General features: G+C 54.1%; 10 protein-coding genes across 10 annotated transcripts in view; 3 read left to right on the forward strand and 7 right to left on the reverse strand.

Moving 5' to 3' along the window:
• Positions 1–291: 291 nt before the first annotated feature.
• On the reverse strand, positions 292–1,434 carry SNOG_09885 (hypothetical protein; the record flags this gene model as incomplete). The annotated part of the gene is made up of 2 exons (XM_001800119.1): positions 292–551; positions 684–1,434. The coding sequence occupies 2 exons, from the start codon at positions 1,432–1,434 to the stop codon at positions 292–294; spliced, it is 1,011 nt and encodes a 336-aa protein (XP_001800171.1).
• A 434-nt stretch (positions 1,435–1,868) lies between these two features.
• SNOG_09886 (hypothetical protein) lies at positions 1,869–2,586 on the reverse strand (the record flags this gene model as incomplete). The annotated part of the gene is made up of 4 exons (XM_001800120.1): positions 1,869–1,952; positions 2,007–2,157; positions 2,229–2,396; positions 2,560–2,586. 4 exons carry the CDS (start codon positions 2,584–2,586, stop codon positions 1,948–1,950), a joined length of 351 nt encoding a protein of 116 aa, XP_001800172.1. The 3' UTR covers positions 1,869–1,947.
• A 392-nt stretch (positions 2,587–2,978) lies between these two features.
• SNOG_09887 (hypothetical protein) lies at positions 2,979–3,995 on the reverse strand (the record flags this gene model as incomplete). Its single annotated transcript, XM_001800121.1, has 2 exons — positions 2,979–3,344; positions 3,410–3,995. The coding sequence occupies 2 exons, from the start codon at positions 3,993–3,995 to the stop codon at positions 3,178–3,180; spliced, it is 753 nt and encodes a 250-aa protein (XP_001800173.1). The 3' UTR covers positions 2,979–3,177.
• A 284-nt stretch (positions 3,996–4,279) lies between these two features.
• SNOG_09888 (hypothetical protein) lies at positions 4,280–4,457 on the reverse strand (the record flags this gene model as incomplete). The annotated part of the gene is made up of 2 exons (XM_001800122.1): positions 4,280–4,326; positions 4,376–4,457. 2 exons carry the CDS (start codon positions 4,455–4,457, stop codon positions 4,280–4,282), a joined length of 129 nt encoding a protein of 42 aa, XP_001800174.1.
• Positions 4,458–5,080: 623 nt separating this feature from the next.
• SNOG_09889 (hypothetical protein) lies at positions 5,081–7,357 on the reverse strand (the record flags this gene model as incomplete). The annotated part of the gene is made up of 1 exon (XM_001800123.1): positions 5,081–7,357. The coding sequence occupies one exon, from the start codon at positions 7,355–7,357 to the stop codon at positions 5,081–5,083; it is 2,277 nt and encodes a 758-aa protein (XP_001800175.1).
• Positions 7,358–7,885: 528 nt separating this feature from the next.
• On the forward strand, positions 7,886–10,276 carry SNOG_09890 (hypothetical protein; the record flags this gene model as incomplete). Its single annotated transcript, XM_001800124.1, is given in 4 exon segments — positions 7,886–8,273; positions 8,291–9,012; positions 9,090–9,636; positions 9,732–10,276. 4 exon segments carry the CDS (start codon positions 7,886–7,888, stop codon positions 10,274–10,276), a joined length of 2,202 nt encoding a protein of 733 aa, XP_001800176.1.
• A 180-nt stretch (positions 10,277–10,456) lies between these two features.
• On the reverse strand, positions 10,457–11,596 carry SNOG_09891 (hypothetical protein; the record flags this gene model as incomplete). Its single annotated transcript, XM_001800125.1, has 1 exon — positions 10,457–11,596. The coding sequence occupies one exon, from the start codon at positions 11,594–11,596 to the stop codon at positions 10,457–10,459; it is 1,140 nt and encodes a 379-aa protein (XP_001800177.1).
• Positions 11,597–12,669: 1,073 nt separating this feature from the next.
• Positions 12,670–13,836, forward strand: SNOG_09892 (hypothetical protein; the record flags this gene model as incomplete). The annotated part of the gene is made up of 1 exon (XM_001800126.1): positions 12,670–13,836. The coding sequence occupies one exon, from the start codon at positions 12,670–12,672 to the stop codon at positions 13,834–13,836; it is 1,167 nt and encodes a 388-aa protein (XP_001800178.1).
• A 1,342-nt stretch (positions 13,837–15,178) lies between these two features.
• SNOG_09893 (hypothetical protein) lies at positions 15,179–17,270 on the reverse strand (the record flags this gene model as incomplete). Its single annotated transcript, XM_001800127.1, has 3 exons — positions 15,179–15,421; positions 15,549–15,916; positions 16,139–17,270. 3 exons carry the CDS (start codon positions 17,268–17,270, stop codon positions 15,179–15,181), a joined length of 1,743 nt encoding a protein of 580 aa, XP_001800179.1.
• A 238-nt stretch (positions 17,271–17,508) lies between these two features.
• SNOG_09894 (hypothetical protein) overlaps positions 17,509–18,121 on the forward strand; it is a gene marked incomplete at both ends in the record, with an annotated part of 1,090 nt that continues 477 nt past the window's right edge. Inside the window, one exon of the mRNA XM_001800128.1 lies at positions 17,509–18,083. Within this exon, the coding sequence (XP_001800180.1) occupies positions 17,509–18,083 (575 nt within the window). The remainder of the gene's footprint in view (positions 18,084–18,121) is intronic.

Raw genomic sequence — 18,121 nt, forward strand, 5'->3', positions numbered from 1 at the left:
TATTCACCACGAAGGATTGGCCCCGCCAACCATTCACTCTCTCTCCACTTCTTCCCCTCTCCTTTTCCACCCAACCTACCAATACTTCCTAACATTCTATCCAGCTTAAACTCCAACTTCATTCCTGTAGTACCAAGGTGACCCAGATCATCTAACAATCCCCAAGCCATTTTGCCCCATCTATTCGCTTCATGGCTATTGCCTTTTTGCAGCCATAGCATGGCCAACATGGCATACCTACATCGCTGCGCTTAGCCCAAGATTCATGAATCGTTCAGTGGCTGGCACAACTTACTCATCTGTCAACATGCTTTCCAAGCCTTCATCCGTAATCAACCCCACCGTCTCTTCCGCCAGTCTGATCGCTTCGTCTACTCGACCTGTGGCGGCGCATTCGAGAATTTTTGCTTCAGATTGGCCAATGAGTATACGGCGTATGTCCGACGCGCGCTTTGTCAGGGGCGATGAATCGCATAATGCGCAGTGACATGTGAAGCCCCATGGTTGCAGTAAAGTCTTGCGATCATGAGACGAAAGACCGACAGGCAGGTCTAGACATGATCAGTCAACTGAGATAGCAAGGGAAGAAATCAGGTACATGATATAGTGATTTCTTCGCCGATCTTGATGGCGCAAGAAGCTCTTATCGCCATGGTAAGACCCGAGGTCGGGCAGAAAAGGACGTATGCGTTTGGCCTGCACGCGTGATTGATTCTCTATTTCATTAGAATGAAACTTCTCATATGGCCGAGATGATCCTACTGAGGCGAGCGGAAACAGCGCTTTTGTTCCAACGCCTGCGATAGTCTTTCCAAATCCATTGGTCTTCATGACACGCTGCTCCAGTGGACCATCGCCTTCGCTAGCACCTAGGGCGCGAATGGTGTTTGGGAGCTGCAGTCTATCGATAGCTACTCTGAGTAGACGACTGCTCCACACCTCCGAGACGTCAACGTCCATGACAACAGCGGCATGATCCACCATAATAGTCTCGTACTTTCCCATATTCCGTGTTGCGATCACGCCTTTGTCTTTGCTGGGTATGTCGACAACTTGCCAGGCTCTCGGTTGTTCGGCCTGATCTTGCCAAGTATTCGAGGCCAGTTCAACAGCCTTTGCCACCTTTTCCGCATCCTCAGGCGAGAAGATCATACTAAGACTGTGCGTCTTGGTGATATTGGATGTGTAGACACAAAACTCTCGGCCATGGCTTGTGCAGTATGGTTCTCGGGACCATGTGGCATGGGATTGACTGAACAAATAATCACGAAAATCTGCAGGAACGACTTTGGCGAGGTTGAGCACACCGATTGTGGCAGATACGTACAGGGCGAGGAACGAAGCGCAGGACACGGCGGTAATGTTTGGCCGATACATGACTCCAGCCTGAAAGCTCAAGTCGAACAAGGACCGCGAATTTCGAGTTTCTGACATGCTGGCGTTCTGATGTACACTGTACGCATGCTTCCGAACACGGTACTGCATTTCATCGCGTTTACCCGGGTATTACACCCCTACCTTAGAACCGTAAACCAAGACCTTGGTACCTTGCATGCAACGTTGGCGTACTGGGTCCATCCAATGATACTTGTTAGATGTAGCAACGTCACTTTACTCGGGCTTGTCGCCTGGAGGTATAGATGCAAGAGATGGGAATCATACCATACGTCTTGGTCAGTCAAGCCACTAAAAGCCGCTAGAGCTGTCTTGTGCTTGCTTGAAATTGTCATTGAGATTGACAGGCGCATCTTCATTGAACATGGCCCCGCGAAGAAAGACAGATGACACGAGAAATTTGACTGTGGCCAAGAAGAGATTGGCGATGTCGACGTAGATTGCGAAGAAAACGAGAGGAGAAGGCTGAGAGATTCATGTGAGAAATTGAGTTTCATTCATTCCATACTGCCTTGCGAACAGTTTCATTCCTCCTTAAGCGTCAGGCAACTTCTAACCTAACACACGATCAGCCCACCATTCAGATCACAACTTCGCCCCAGCATTCTCACCTGTCCAAGCAATACACTCAATCTCCACGGGCACACCCTTGGGCAGCTGCTTAACAGCGACACAGCTGCGCGCCGGCTTGTGCGTAAAGTACTGCATATAGACATCGTTCATCTCAGCAAAATTGGCCATGTCATCGAGGAAGACGTTGATCTTGGGGCGTGTTAGCATTCGTTCACAAGTTCTGAAGATGGTTGTGCAGGAGAGAAAGTTGGACGTCGTACCTTGACAATCCTCTCCAGTCCCACATTCACCTCGGCCAAAATAGCCTTGATGTTCTCGCAGCATTGCTTCGTTTTGTCCGCGATGCTGCCTTCTACCAGGGCACCCGTCTTGTCGGCGGGAATCTGACCCGAGACGAAGATCTGGGGCCCGGCAATTATAGCTTGGGACTGAGAAGGGCGTTAGCACCTCTTTTCTCGAAATATGCATGCACCATGTTTTGGATACAGGCATGCGAGTGCCGAGTTGTAGTTGGCGGGGTTCAGGTATTTGAGAAGCGGAGGAGAATAATGAAGCTCAATGAAGCGTATGGGGTGGTGCAATCAAACATACGTATGGTGGAAGAGCTGCAAACCGCATCGTCAGCACTTGACTCTCACTTGCTCATCTGCACGGAAAACTCACGAGGACACGCATTCTCGGTGAAGACCTTCTTGATGTCTGACATATTTCGTATTTGACGAGTACTCTTTATTTTCGAAATGGTGGTTATAGAGGATGGTCGTGCAACTGAGGTGCAGAGTCTTCGCAAAGCTATTCGTTGCATGGGAGTTGTTGACTTGTTGTAGTAAACGGGCCCAGGCGATGGCGCCGAAGCACGGAGGGGCAGCTCCGAGGGGCAGCTCCAACTCCCCCACTTGCCCGTCGGAGGGCGCAGCTTGCGTCTTTGGTGGGGTAGGCGAACCCTCACCTGATTTCAAGACGCGGCACCAGTACAGCAGCGAAGTGTGGCAGGCAAAACAGGATGGGAGTCGACGGGTATTTTCAGTGTTTTATCTAGATTTACTACACTCCCATTGGAATGCTCGCTTTGAAAATGCGCAGTCTGGCTCTCGCCTGCGTGCTTCGCGAGGGAAGAATAAAAGCTCGTCCACCAACGCCATGCCCATGCAAAATCATTTCTCCATCTATCAGAGAAGGGGAAGCCAACGTCTTCCTGTACACATTTCTCTACTTCTCGCTCTCCATCTTCTCCTCCTGACTCGCTAGGAGCGTGTATACGGGCGCATCGAGCTTGTCGCGGCCCTTGAGGAAGTCGAGCTCGAGGATGAATACGTAGCCCATTATTGAGCCGCCGAGCTTCTTCACGAGGGAGCCGGCTGCAGATGCTGAGCCACCTGTCGCACTTGATCAGCAGGATGCTCTCTATACCGTGCACTCGTGTGCAGGGACCAAAACATACCAGTAGCGATGATATCATCGACAATCAACACCTTTTGTCCACTCTTCACAACGCCCTCCTGCATCTGGAAGAAATCGCTACCATACTCCTTCATGTACTCGGCCGTCTCGCACGGCCCCGGGAGCTTTCCCCTCTTGCGCACCGGCACAAACGCCGCGCCCAGTCTCAGCGCAAGACTTGGGCCGAACAAGAATCCGCGCGCATCGAGGCCAACAACGACATCGGGCTTGCCGCTGAATTCCTTGGTCACGGCGAGCTCGAGCGACCGGATGAGCCCCTCGTGGAGCGTGGGGTTGGCAAAGATGGGCAGTATGTCTTCAAACAAAATGCCTGGTTCAGGAAAGTCTGGGAATTGCTTCAGCGACTTTTTCAAGTCTATCTTAAGACGGGCGAGTTCGGCGGCGGGGGAGGCATGGGGGGCGGCGAGTCCTCCTTTGGCGGCATTGCTGTTAGACTCGAGGGTCGGATCGGGTTTGCCCTGCGGGGGGTGGGCAGCAGTTGCGTCGCCCTTGAGCGGTGTATTGGCCGTAGTCGTAGTGTTTAGCGGGTGGGCAGAGTGCGTGGGAGTGTCGGAGGGGGCGGACATTATGAAGGGAAAAGAAGAGAGTCAGAGGGCGAGAGAGGGGAGAGTGTATGGCGGGACAGGGCTGCAAGGTGTGGTAGGGCTTGACCTGTGCGTCTTGCTGTTGTCGCAAGAAAAATAATTTTTAGTGTTAGGAGGGCGGTTCCGTAGATCCACCAGCGAATTGCGACGCCGACTAGGATACCGTGGCGCCGCCTGCGCTGACCGCCCACGTCAAACCCAGCGAACTTGACGGCTGCCTATCCTTCGTACACCATCACGGTTCCCGAAGCGGCAGCTCTGGCGTATCATGCATGCCACCCCTGGCCCACAAGTGCTGGTGGCTTGTAACCGTCTAGTGACATGTTCGATGCATGCCCATCGAAGCCGATAAGCCCACCTACCACCCGTCAGGGCTGGCACAGTGTAACAAGAAGATGGAGAGGTATGACTCCTTGGTCCCAACAAGTTTCTAGTCGCCAGCATGTTGGCTTTGGCATGTGCAGACACGCAAGGTCCGCACCCACAGATTGGCTCACTCTATACCGATAGACAGATCGTAGCACGCCATAGTTTTGGCTGATATAACCATGGAAGCTGAGCACTTGCGCTAGAAGCATTGCGTGGCGCGCCCGGCTTCCGTGGCGTTACTGGCGTGCTTACTGTGGGGAAGCATTCGACGCGTATAGTCGAGACACGTTGCCGCTGGTGCCGAGTCTCACATGTTTGCTGCTGTCTGATGTGTGTGGACAAGGACGACAGTGAGGCTCTGTTGGGATGGATGGTCCATCTCCCGAGGACGAAATTGTTCTAGACTGACGTGGGCCTACCCTATAAATTGGAGAAAAGGTGGGTTTGCGCTGCGTCCGCTCCCCATGTTCACTCCACACAGCCCGCCCAGACATTTATACACCCAGCTCAGCGCCTATGTAGCAGGGCTACAGAGCCCCTAGATGCAAGTTGCTACCGCACTGTAATTCCAGCATGTAAAGAATATTGAACCAGCGGCTCAGGGTTGCCTGTCCATGAACCCACCGATGGCTGTCATCAGGCCGGGATCACGTCGCTCAACGGAACTATCTCGAGACGTTCATGCACCATGTCTTACATCACCCCCACACGGCCATGTTCTGGACAACGCAATCCTCATCCACCCTCTTGACAAGCTTTCCTACGGTGAATACTTGCTCGCCCCACTCCTGCAGGATTTCCGTCGCAGCCTGTACATTGTGGTGGTCGACGACAAGCACCATGCCCAAACCAGTGTTGAAAGTTCTGGCAAACTCGGTATCCTCAAGTCGGCCTGCCGACTTCAACCACGACAGCACCGGTGGCACAGGCCATGTCTTTGCATCGAGCTCTGCTGCGAGAGTCTTTGGCAGCATGCGAGGAATATTCTCGACAAGTCCACCGCCAGTGATGTGTGACATGCCTTTGATCAGTCCTCGTCGAGTTGCGGCTAGGAGCGGCTTGACATAAATCTTGGTGGGCGTGAGCAGAGCAGTGCCGATGGTGTGGCCTTCGCTCCAGGGTGCTGCGTCGTGGAAAGACATACCCGTTCGCTCGATGATCTTGCGGACGAGGGAGAAGCCGTTCGAATGGACACCGCTCGATGCTAGACCTAGCAGCACGTCACCTTCCACCATGGATGCTGTGTCCGGGAGTATGGGCACGCCTCTCTTGATTGCGCCAATAGCTGCACCGCCGGCATCGTACTCGCCCCGCTGGTAGATGCCAGGCATCTCTGCTGTCTCGCCGCCAACGAGCGCCGCTCCCGATTGTCGACAGCCGTTGGCTACCCCCTCGACAAACTTGGCGGCACTTTCCACATCCAACTTGCTGCACGCATAGTAGTCCAAAAACATGAGAGGCTCCGCGCCCTGCACAACCAGATCGTTGACGTTCATGGCAACAAGATCGATGCCGACAGTGTCGTGCTTGCCCATCTCAAACGCGATCTTGACTTTGGTTCCAATGCCGTCAATGGCTCCGACGAGGATGGGTGCCTCGGTGTAGCCAGCTGCCTGCAGGTCTAGGAGTCCGCCAAAGCCGCCAATCTCGCCATCTGCGCCTGGTCTCCGTGTGCTCTTGGTGGAAGCTTTGATGCGCTTGACGAGCTCGTTGCCGGCATCGATGCTGACTCCAGACGCGGCATAAGTAAGGGCCTCGCCCGTCTCGAGCTTGTCGCCCGCGGGTCGAGACACAGTGGTGCCTTCCTCGGCCGGCTCGAGGAGCTTCCAGTCGCACGTTATGCCCTCGTTGCCGAACTGCTCCAGCAGGTGGTTTGCGATGGAATCAAAGTTGTCTGTGGCCAGTGCCAGGATGGTCGGCCCGGCGCCGGACAAGCAGATGCCCAACAGGCCGGGGTGTGACTGTGGGGTGACGGACTGCAGGATCTCGGTGAGGCCGGGGATGAGGCCACGACGGTACGGCTGGTGCAGCTTGTCCTGCATGGCCGTGTAGATCATGTCGGGGTCCGGGGTGGGCTGCCCGAGCGCAGTGGTGAGGACGGCCAGGCGCTGCATGTTGAAGATGGCATCCTTCCGCGAGTACGACTCTGGCAGCACGGCGCGCGCCTTTGCGGTGGAGACCTCGAACTGCGGGATGATGCAGATGCACTTGATGGCGGGCGACCACTGGAACTTGGTGTAGTGTCCGATGTTGAGCGGAGGCTCTGGCGGCTGCAGACCCGTGTCGACGCCGCCGGCTGGCTGGGGCAGGACCTCGCTGAGCGGGATCTCGAGGCGCTCCGTGTCTTCTGGCGAGAGCTCGTTGAGGTAGGTGCCCACGAAGCCGCCGTAGAGGGCAGCGGCGACGTTGTCCGGGTGTCGCTCCTCCATCAAGCAGTAGTCCAGCATGCGCGCCTTGGACAGGTGCAGGCGCCCGACCTCGTTGGCCAGGAAGACGCCGCCCACGATGGCGGCCGCAGAGGAGCCCAGCCCGCGTCCCAGCGGTATGGGGTTCTTGACGTGCACATGTGTCTCGGCGGGGAAGGCGCGGATGCCATGGCAGCGCAGGACGTATACGGCGGTTCGCGTGATGAGGTTGTCTGCGGCCACGAGCGGCACGTCTTCTGCGCCCACGCCCTCGTACGTGACCCTGCAGTTGAGTGAATGTTCCGAGCTCGCCTTGCGCGTCACCGTCACGCCGAGCTCGAGGTAGAGGTTCAGCGCAAGGCCGATGACGTCAAAGCCAGGCCCGATGTTGGCCGACGAGCACGGCACCTTGATGAGGGTAGTCATGGTGTGGATGAGCGCCTCCGCGACGATGCGCTCGCGTTGAGTCTTCCAAAGGTGGTGCGCAAAGAAAATGTCGCGCGCGGCATGCGGCTTGAGAAATTTGGTCGGCGCAAGGAGGGGCAGGAATTCCGCGCCGACCCCGGCCATGCACTCCGCCACTTCCATTCCACACACCCACCTCACCTACACCCGCGAACCGCCTTCACCATGCCTCACTACTCACTCACTCACTCACTCACCACGATCATCTCCCCTTGCTCCACCATTGCCCATTGCCCATTGCCCATTGCCCATTGCCGTGAACACTCACCCTGCCAGTGCCCATGATGCACCGAGGCCAGCCAAATCATAGCACGACTAGCATAGTACAAGGCACCAGCCTCGTGAGGTGAGTGACACAGGCAAACGAGACCGCCCTTCATGCGCCTCTCCGCACCGCCTCAACGCCCATTCGCTTGCCGTGCGCCTTGTCTTGCCAGCGCAGCACGTCCGGTCAGCACATGCAAACTGAGCCCAGGCACCTGCAATCTCTCTCACCACAGCTCCGCTGTGACCAGGCAGCCGGCCAGCCTTGTGTACTTATAACCCGTGCTGAAAATCGATCCAGCCTGCTTCCTTTGCTGCCCCCTCTCTCTCATCTTCCCCTTCACGCTGCATTCAGCCACTACTAATACCATGCATGGCCTTTCATCCAGCACATCACAGCTTCGTGGCAGGATGGCCCACCGCGGTCGCCGTGGCAGGACACACTGGTCACCGCCCGCAGACGGTGATACAACATCTTCAGAATCCGATGCCGCAAAAGACGCAGTCGATGGCCTCAGCAATGGTGTCAAGCACGTGACAGTCAACACCAAAGAAGACGTCAATGGTGCCACCTCAGACACCAGGGCTGGCGCAGACGAAGACGGAGGCCAGTACAAGCCTGGCATGAAGAGCGGCCTCAAAGAGCTGTACTCGGGCAAAGAAGACAAGAAGGGCCGCTACCAATGGCAAGACAAGATCCCCGAGGACATTGGCAAGGCAGTAGAGAACGGACGAAACCGCCAAGTGGGCTCTTCTGGTGCGGAACATCAATAGTCTACAATGATCCTCGACGCGTGCTGTCGATACATTCCATTGTGGTGCAGAGCCCGCTTCTGAAGAAGCTTTTGGTCACAGTCCTCAAGAATTACCCTGGTGTTACTGTCGGGTTGAATCGACTCGAATTCTCAGGAAAATTTGAGCCGCTAATCCACCGCTGGTCCGAGTTGCAACAGGCTATTGCAAGTCTGGGCGACGACACAGAGGACAAGCGGACCACCAAGGAGCATGCCGCTTTGCTTCAACATGTGCTCATCAAGGAGTTCAAGACCATGATCGACACTTCGCAAGATATGAAAAGCAAGCGCGTCATGACCTATGAGCACCTGTGGACCCTCTTCCAGCCAGGCGCTACTGTATTCTCCCGCCAAGATGGTCAAGAGACTGCCATGACACTTGTCAAGACCATGTACGGCCAAGATGCCAATGGCCTGCCTTGCTTCTGGCTCACATGTAAATACGTCGACTGGGACGGTGCCAAATGGGGTACTCAAAAGTTGACACTCTCCATTGGTCAGTACTCAGGTACCCGTCCCATCAGCTCGCTACGTGTGTATCCGATCGATTACCATCATGAGGCAGAGGCCCTCCGCGAGCGCCTCATCGGACGCGGGGCAAAAGCTGAGGGTCTCGCCGGTCCAAATTACCGGGCTTATCAAGGTGTGGCCTGGCGTCGAGGTGCTTTTGGATCCAAGGACAAGTATAACGTCAAAGGCCGCGTAAGTTTCATCTTTCATCAGCTACCCTGACGGCAGCGCCGGTACTACTGCGTGATTAGTATGCTAACATATGTCAGATCATCATCGACACTTATGGCTGGAACCGCTTCGATCCATCTCATTCGGTCTTTGTCACCCCTCTTAATCAGAAGGAGACGCCGCGTTCTCCTGTACGCGACTGGGATGACGGGGCGGATGAGGATGAGGAGGATGAAGTCGAGGACGATTACGAAGAAGACGACAGCGGGATGCCACTTGACGGTGCATTCACCGACGAAGATGACGCAGCCAAGCAGATTCCATTGACGACCGAGCAGAAGCTCATCTGTACGCCTTTGCTCCGCGGATACAGCTTGAAGAACAAGCTCTGGCTTAACTTCTTCGTCAACTGTGTCAAGGACATCGATTGGCAGAAAGATGCATTCGATCGACTGGTTCTACCCAAGAATCAGAAGGAGCTAATATTAGGCTTCACCGAGTCACAGCGCAAGTATCGTGAGTCTTTTGACGACGTTATTGAAGGCAAAGGTCGAGGCATGATCATCCTCCTTTGTGGGCCTCCTGGTGTCGGCAAGACGCTGACTGCCGAGTCTATGGCAGAGGAAATGAAGATTCCACTGTACAGTAAGTCAGCCTCACCACATACCCAGGCCAACGCGATCACCTTGAACCTCCATAATTGTCTTGGATGCTAATCAGTACCCCAGTGATGTCCGCAGGTGATCTCGGCTTTGACCCGTCCAACGTCGAAACGAAACTCGAAGATATCCTCGAAATGTGCAGTCGCTGGAACGCCATTCTCTTGCTTGACGAAGCCGACGTCTTCCTCGAGCAGCGTTCCCTCCACGAACTCGAGCGCAACAAACTTGTCTCCATCTTCCTGCGTGTCCTGGAGTACTATGAAGGCACAATGTTCCTCACCACGAACCGTGTGCAGACATTCGACCCGGCGTTCCAATCTCGCATCCACATCTCGCTCGATTACCAGGAACTCAGCATCGAGTCTCGAAAGACGGTTTGGTCCAACTTTTTGGATAATAGCGCGCAGGAACACACAATTACCGCGGCGCAGCTCAAAGAGTTGGCGCGCATGAACGTCAATGGCCGGCAGATCAAGAACATTCTGAAGATTGCCAGGCTTTTGGCCAGTCGCAAGAACGAGAGCTTGAGCTATGAGCATATTGTCACGACGTTGGATGTTACACAGCATCTGCATAACGAGACACAGGCTACAAAGCATACCCAGGGCAGCCTGTATGGCTAGCGAGCATTGACTCGTGCTGAGTGGTTGCATTGAGCCAGGCCACCCCATATATACATGCACACTTGCGATCCGAACGTCTCAAGGACACATAAGCAAGGCGCTTATTTTCGTTCATATCACGTGGCATACACACTGGCTTTGGACTTAGAATTTACCATGACTTTCAAATCTCAAAAGCTGCTATTGAAGGACAGGTTCACATCTCTCACACCCACACTGAAAGCTCCAATTCTTCTTCAAAGTTTCCATCCTCTTGTCCCGACTCAACTTCCTCTCCCCTCCACTCAAATACGTGATACACAGCTCCTCTCCGCATTTCACGTCTTTGCCCGATCTAAACTCCCACGCTCTTCCCACTCGTCTTTTCTCCACATTCGGCGCGCATGAGTGATTGAAATAACTTGCCGCTGGCCAGCATCCATAACCGAAGAACTCTGATCCGTCGTCTTCGAGACTTCGTATGCCGAAGGAGTTGTGGCTGTCGCGAGAGGACAGGGTGAATAATACTCCAGCAGTGGTAATTGGGAGTAATTCGGGTGGTAGGACGGATACGAGGTGCAGATACGTGCGCGTAAATGCAGCGAGGTCGTCGGTACTATGGTATGGCGTTTCATCATCTGCGAGTGCGAGCAGGGAGGGGTACTGCTCTGGACAGCGCTGATGCCACAACAAGCCCGAGAGGCAAAACGATAGGATGTCGGGGTTGAGTGGAGCGGCAAGAGCGCGTGAGAGTGCTTTGCGATGCTGTTTCGTCACGCCATCGCGTCCCCGCGCAATTCGAATGAGGGAGGCCTGCGCATCGGCTGCTTCCCAGGCTTCTTTGATCTCTTGAATTTTTGGGCGCGGGAGCTCGGCGTCGACCATTTCGCTGTCTTCTTTACTTCGGCCCTTGACCAATTGCTCCACTGCTGTCCATGCCTCCACGCCGATCGAGCCGTGCGAAGTGCGCCATTCATCTTGACATGGCTGGCTGCAGAACGCGAACCCCACGCCCTTGTCTCGGATCTCCAAGTCTCGCCCGTACTCATACCTGAAACATTGTCCACAGACTTCGCGCCGGTATTCCCGCAGGAGGACGTTCATTGTGATGTCTGTGGATCGCCATAGCAGTGTGGCTTCTGTTATGTCTCGCGCGGCAAAGACGGCGCGTCCTGCCGTAGGCGTCTGGCGGATCTCGAAGAGGTTGGAGCTTGGTGTGCTGACTGGGAGGTCGCTTGCCGATGGCGAGGTGGGTGGTGCTGAGGAAGAGGAGGAAGGGCGAGACGTGATGGTGGCGGTGCGAATCGATGGGCAAGCCGAGGAGGGGCCGTCCGAATCCATGGCGACGGTGGTGGATGTGTCCTTCTATTAGTTCTTGATGAAGTCTACAAGTCTAATCCGTTGCCACCAAAAGAACACAACTACGTCTCTATCAATCCACCGGTTTAGAACGAAGAATAATCGTGCACGGTTTCTGGTCATAAATCACTTATACATTTGCCGGTTGTGTATGATTTCAAAAAAGCCATGGTGTAAGTTTCCGGGTGTGTGATACAGTGACGGGTGAATGACAGTAGACGTAGGTAGGCAATGTGGGAAAGTTGAAAAGATTGGAATTTGTGCCTGGCGTGCTGTCATAGTCTGGCCAGACCCTGAAATGCGCAGGCATGGCTATTGCGGCGATAAGGATAAGCGACGGCGGAGGCTGAAGCTTGATCCCAGAGAGTTTGGGGGTGGAAGGGCCGACCTTGAAAACAATGCACGACATCTTTCTTACTCCAGGGCCACCAACTTCTTTGCTCCACGTAGATGTCTTACGGAGAGCAGGAGGAAACTGTGCATATCGACACTCGTCTCGTTGGCGGCCACATGGAATGCTACAATTAAACCTTGGTCGAACGTTCGAAGCAGAAGCCACAGTTCGAACAACAAGGCGGACAACAAGACTACTGTACTGTAGAAGCTCAATTCTGGGAAGGTCTTCGTCTCGCTGTCGCAACCTTAACAGCCTCACGACGCACGGACATCAGTGTCTGCCAAGCATTGGCTATTCGGGTCGATCGTTCTCCCGATTCTCTGCCCTGGACGGGCTTGACTTCGGTATCAGGTCATCAAAGGTCTGATTCATTGATGAAGGCAAGGAAGTTGACAAAGCTGGGGATATAGCCACCATCGCCAGGCCCCGCATCTGCCAAGTATCTGCTGCAACTTTTTTCAAGTCCGGCGCACTACCCTCCGCTTACAGCTTGCCGATGCATCGTCAATTTACCCCAACCCATTTTTCTTCAAAAGCCGGATTGGTAGCTTGACTAGATATGCACGACCTGAGGGGTAAATGACGTTGTAGCGAGGAACCAAACAAATTGGGCTGAATCAGTTGGAGATCATCGGTCTAGGGCAAAACTACAAAGAGCATGGACGCGCCTGAGGCTTCTATCATTTGGAAGACCATCATCTTCACCATCGTCACGGTCATCATGTCGGCTATTGTTCCCATCGACCTTACCGCATTTGCGACGGATGCGAGCTACTTGAACAGCTTCGTGCCCACCAATGTGTCGAATCCCACGGTCATCAATCTATTGGCGTATAACAATGACTTTTACAACGTCCTGGGCCACAATGCCACAGCACGTCAACTCTACAACCTCGACTGGCAAGCCTTCCACGAAGCCGGGATTTACAACAAGGAAACAAACAAACTATACATCACCAGCAACTGGGCGGGTTCGTTGGAAAACCCAATTAATGTGACAATCTTGGACCTCGACCCAGCAGCAAACTATTCTTACACCACAACTCGTTATTCCGCCCTCGCTGAACCAAATGGTGGCACTTCCTACTTCCCCCCGGGAACATCTTCCAACTCTTCCACGCCCCCACGACACTTGTACGCCGACGAAGGCGACTTCACTCAGCCCTCGGCTCTCGTGTCTGTCGACCCCGTGACCGGTGCCTCCCAGAAAATCCTGACAAACTATCTCGGCCGCAACTTCAGCAGCATAAACGACGTGCGCCAGCATGCTGAGACGGGCGACATTTGGTTCACGGACGCTGACTATGGATACCTCCAATTTTTCCGCCCAGTGCCTACAATCCCAAAGCAAGTGTATCGATTCACCCCGAGCACTGGTGAAATTAGTGTTGTTGCCGACGGCTTCGTCCAGAGCAATGGACTTGAATTCAGCCCGGATCATAAAATACTCTATGTGTCTGACACCGGCGCGGCTGGCGGCCCTCTTCTTGGCACGAACCTCACGCGCCCAGCGACCATCTATGCCTACGATGTCGTGGCGCAGAAATCACTCGCCAATCGACGTGTTTTTGCTTATGCCGATAATGGCTATCCGGATGGCATGCACGCCGACACCGAGGGCAATTTGTGGGCTGGTTGCGGCGATGGTGTTCATGTGTGGAACAGCAATGGCACTCTTCTGGGGAAAATATGGAACGGGGTCGAGACGAACAACTTCGCATTCTTGCCTGGCAAAGTATTGGTGTTTAGTAATGCACAATTGTGGGTTGTGGATAACCTCAAGGCGGTGGGGAGGGAGGTCTGTAAGGATTTTGGTGTTTGCTAGATCGCCATGTGAAAAGATCATGTATATGTCATGTGCATCCTTTTGTGGGTTGCGAAATGAGTAATTTGAGCTCAATGTGTCTCCAGATATTACCTCGACGAGTCCCACCCAAACCTTTCGTCGCTGATAGCTACATGGCTGCGAAGGAGTGGCCAGTCAAAGACATGCGAGAGCGGACATTCCTGTGGAGTAAGCAAGAGCTTAATCACTACTAAGATTATACAATGCTTCATCCATTCAAGAACGATCGACAGTCGTCTAATCCATCCAAGGTTTGCAAAGAAGAGTTAAAAGGGACTTGATGTTATTTGACACAAGCTAAGGGCAGTCTACATACCAGAGCGTAGACTCTACTCGATACTTGGATGGAGTCGGCGCGGTCGTAATCAAGTTAACCCTTGAGACTTACATGGATCGCTGACGACTATCATGATTCCCACCGCAAAGTATTTGGAACTGTAAAGAGCAAGAACGGCTTGGGAGAAGCATCTGAGTTCAGCGCCAGAGTCCAGTTTTCCCCACTCAGCGATCTTGTGAACGATATTACAGTGTCCGTGAATGTCTCGAAAGAGACAGTCTGATCACATATGTCATATCGTATTGACCTAAAGCACCGTCTCAAACGGACGCATGTGCTGAGGCACGACGTTTTCCCTGGATCCAGGACCGAAAAAAAATCGTTCAGAGCTATTGTGTCGTCTCCCAAATGCAGCGAATGAGGAAATCTTTGACCTTCTGTGGTCGCAAACGTAATTGCTATCTTTGCCCCGGAGACGCTCCAGATTTCTCTAAGAAGCTGGGTTAAGTCCAGGGTAGGTTCCCAACTCGGTACGCTGAATTTTAGCTCGATGTTTCGCACATTGATAACCTGCTGCCTGACACTCGCGAGCCAGACTGCGGCTTGTGATGTGATGTCCATGTGGCCATCATCGTATCTGCCGCAGTACAACTGAGCCCTGTCAAAAACGAATACATTGCCAGAATATAGGATGGGACTCGCTTCTCCCTGTATCTGACGACAGCTCAATAGTAAGTAGAGTCCTGGAACTGTCAACCGTGATGTGTCCGGCTTCTCATCGCTCATGATCATTATTGGTTGATCGTAGAGAAACAGCAGCTCGTAAATGTGACAACGGATCTCAGTGGGACACTTGAGGATTCCTGCGCCACTCATGGCGGTTGTGAAATTAACGAGATGTAGCAATAGCCTCTATGTTTTTACTGGAAGCTTGAGGTTGAGAAATGACTGGAGCTTTGGGGGACCGCCGTCATCCTCTAGAGGTACGCAGTATTCGCCTCAGCAGGAGATTACTTCGCCGCGAAGCAAATGTCAGACACTTTCTCACAGTGTGCTTGGACTCTGATAGCACAGTGGCAGTACTAGGGATCGTGCACAGGAGTACATAAACTTGATCTTGCGTGCCCAATCCATGCTGTGACTACCCGCAACGTGCTCAAGAGGAATGGTTGTAGCACCAACAACCAGAATGTTACACACGTGTAGGGCGACCATGTTCGCGTTCAACGCGTTCAGCGTGTACGATGAAGGATCAATCAACGATTTCGGTGATCTGTTCAAGTCAGCCTGTGCATAATGGCGAAGACTTATTCATAGTTTGCGGGGTTCAGGGTGCTGAGAAATATGGATGTCGGCAGCATCTGACAGTTCTCTTGCAAACGCAAATACCAGCATGACGAAAACGAGCACCTACCTTGCTTGGCGCGTCGGAATGCGGCACGTCGGTGCTGGCGTCCGGTGGCAGATAACGCGGACACAACGACAGCGGTGTCTCTCCACTATTCTCCAATTCCATCTTGAGCCTCAAAGCCTTTGCAAACACGCTAGCCTGCATGATTCCAAACTCATGCTCAATGCGATCAAGGCAATGCAGCACGAACTTCTGGCTTGGAGCCGAAGCCGTGGGCATGGAGCCTGCGACATATAGAGCCCACACTGTTGAGTAACCTCCGGAGACACGCACAATTGGAAGGCGATCCATGCAGTCGTTCAAGTTTCCTGTCTTGGACAAGTCGACAGTTTCGCTGCGAAAGTTCTGGAAGAAGCGCCTACTCTCGGCCCCTGGACTGTGCATCGGGTCCGACATAGTGGGCGGTGTCACATATGTTGGTGTTGAACCGCATGGTGGGGTCATTGGCGTATCGTGCAAGAATTGAGGCATGCTAGCGATGATGTCTGCCTGGAGCTGTTCCAGTATTTGTGTACTGTTGGTTAATAGTTGGGCGTATTTTACTCCAGTGAGTATTGGCGGAGAGGTGGCGAAGCCTGCCAGGATACAATTACGGATAATGTCATGAAGGTAGATGCGGTTGTATCGCACCCAGTTCCATGTTTGCGCAGTCGCATGTGTGGGATAGATGTGGTAATGACTGCCAAACACTCCGGGCACTTGATCAAAGCAGGGCACAGTATGGTAGTCCCAGTCTCGGCTCACACGATCAAAGATGGACTTTGCGGAGGCATCCAGCTCGAGGGCTCGGTTGATGATGTCGGGCACCTGGCTGGCCGTCTGCTTCAAGACGTAGGCGCGAAGATCAGTCGTCTTTTGGTGCAGAAAGAAGAAGGCGGTCCGAGGATCGCCATGGTCCAAGTGGGCTTCTACTTCGCGGTTGATGTCTTTGACATAATCGGGCATGGTTTCCCCTTTGCCCATGCAGTTGATTGTGACGAGTCCAACGGTGTGCAGGTACATGCGCCGTCCAGCAACTGTTTTTAATTGATCTCGACCGCGCAGCTTCACAAGCAGAGCTGATCCGTCGACGTGATTACTCCAGCCGACCAGCGAGTCATTGTTGAAAGTTGCTTCGAACATGGTCAGAAGATTGACTGCCACTAGGGTCGTGTCCTTTTTTACGTCTGTCGGCGAAGATATGGCAGCATTTGCCATTTTGATCGCTCTAAGGTACCATTGGGTGGCCTCCCTCTTGAGGGCTGAGTCCATGTAGAGGTTCGCAACTCCAGCTATACCCAAGGCGGTCATGGTCGTGGCGACGAGGGGGTGGAAGCCATCTGTGGAGAGATGGTGGCTGTAGGCACGTGAAGCAATGGAAGGTTGATCCAGTCCAATAGCGTAGTGTGTCATGAAGAAGGTGATGCCCTGATCAACAAGCGGAGCGAGCATGTATCCTGGGGGCACATTGTCCTGCACCCACGCAAGAGTAGTGTTTGGCGAGGCGATGTCTTTCTTGGCGATTGCTGACACTGCATGAGAAGGCGGTCGTCGCTGAGATGGCTTTGATTTGGCGAGCACCTTGGCCGTCTCGTCGTGGAACCATGCATCGATGTTGCGATCGTAGCCCGGACACGGCAGTCGCTGCTCTGCGCACCGCAGACAGCCGTCGGGCCGTTCATCGCACTTGACTTTGCGCTGGCGGCACTTCTTGCACCCGGTCGAAGGCCGTCCCCGATAGACCATGGTGTGATGGCCAAGGGGGGTGAGGCCAGATGCAGCTGGCAGCGTACTGAGAGGTACTGAGAGGTACTGAGAGGTCTGCGAGGGTGGCTGTGCTACTGACTAAGTTGGAGGTTACCAGCTGGCTCCCTCTGGCCCGTGCTGATGACTGCATGACAGGCCATGATGAGTATCACAGTCTGTCGGTCCGGTGCAGACCGAGTCGTATCATACAAGCCGACATGTTCATTGCTCTCCAGACATGACCATGGACCCGCTGCTTGCAACGGCCGACGCCGCCGTACAAGTTGAGCCTGCCTCGTTAGCAGCGCCTCGTAGCACCCCGCCGCCTGTGGTACCGGGCCGCCTCTGGGCCATCAGCGACACGCACCTCTCCTTCAAAGCGAACCGCGAGGCTCTGGAGAAGCTTCTGCCACATCCCAACGATGATCTCATTCTCTGTGGAGACGTGGGCGAGTCGCTCGAGCACTGCCGCATTGCGTTTGCCAAGGCAAAGGAGTGCTTCCGACGAGTGTGGTGGGTGCCTGGGAACCACGAGCTGTACACGATGCCCGCGCAAAAGGAGGCGGGCGCCAGGGGAGAGGCCAAATACCTGGAGTGTGTCCAAGTTGCCAGGCAGTATGGTGTCCTGACGCCCGAGGACGCCTTTGTGCTGTGGGAGGGCGAAGGCGGGCCTGTCCTCATAGCGCCCATTTTCACCCTCTACGACTATAGCTTCCGCCCGGACCATGTCAAGCTGGAGGACGCGCTCGCGTGGGCACGTGAGAAGGACATTGAGGCAACCGACGAGCATCTGCTGCACCCCGACCCGTACAGGTCAGCGCATCGAATGGTGCCACGCGCTCGTCGCAAAG

This window comes from Parastagonospora nodorum (assembly GCF_000146915.1).
Source record: "Parastagonospora nodorum SN15 chromosome Unknown scaffold_15, whole genome shotgun sequence".
Taxonomy (NCBI): Eukaryota; Fungi; Ascomycota; class Dothideomycetes; order Pleosporales; family Phaeosphaeriaceae; genus Parastagonospora; species Parastagonospora nodorum.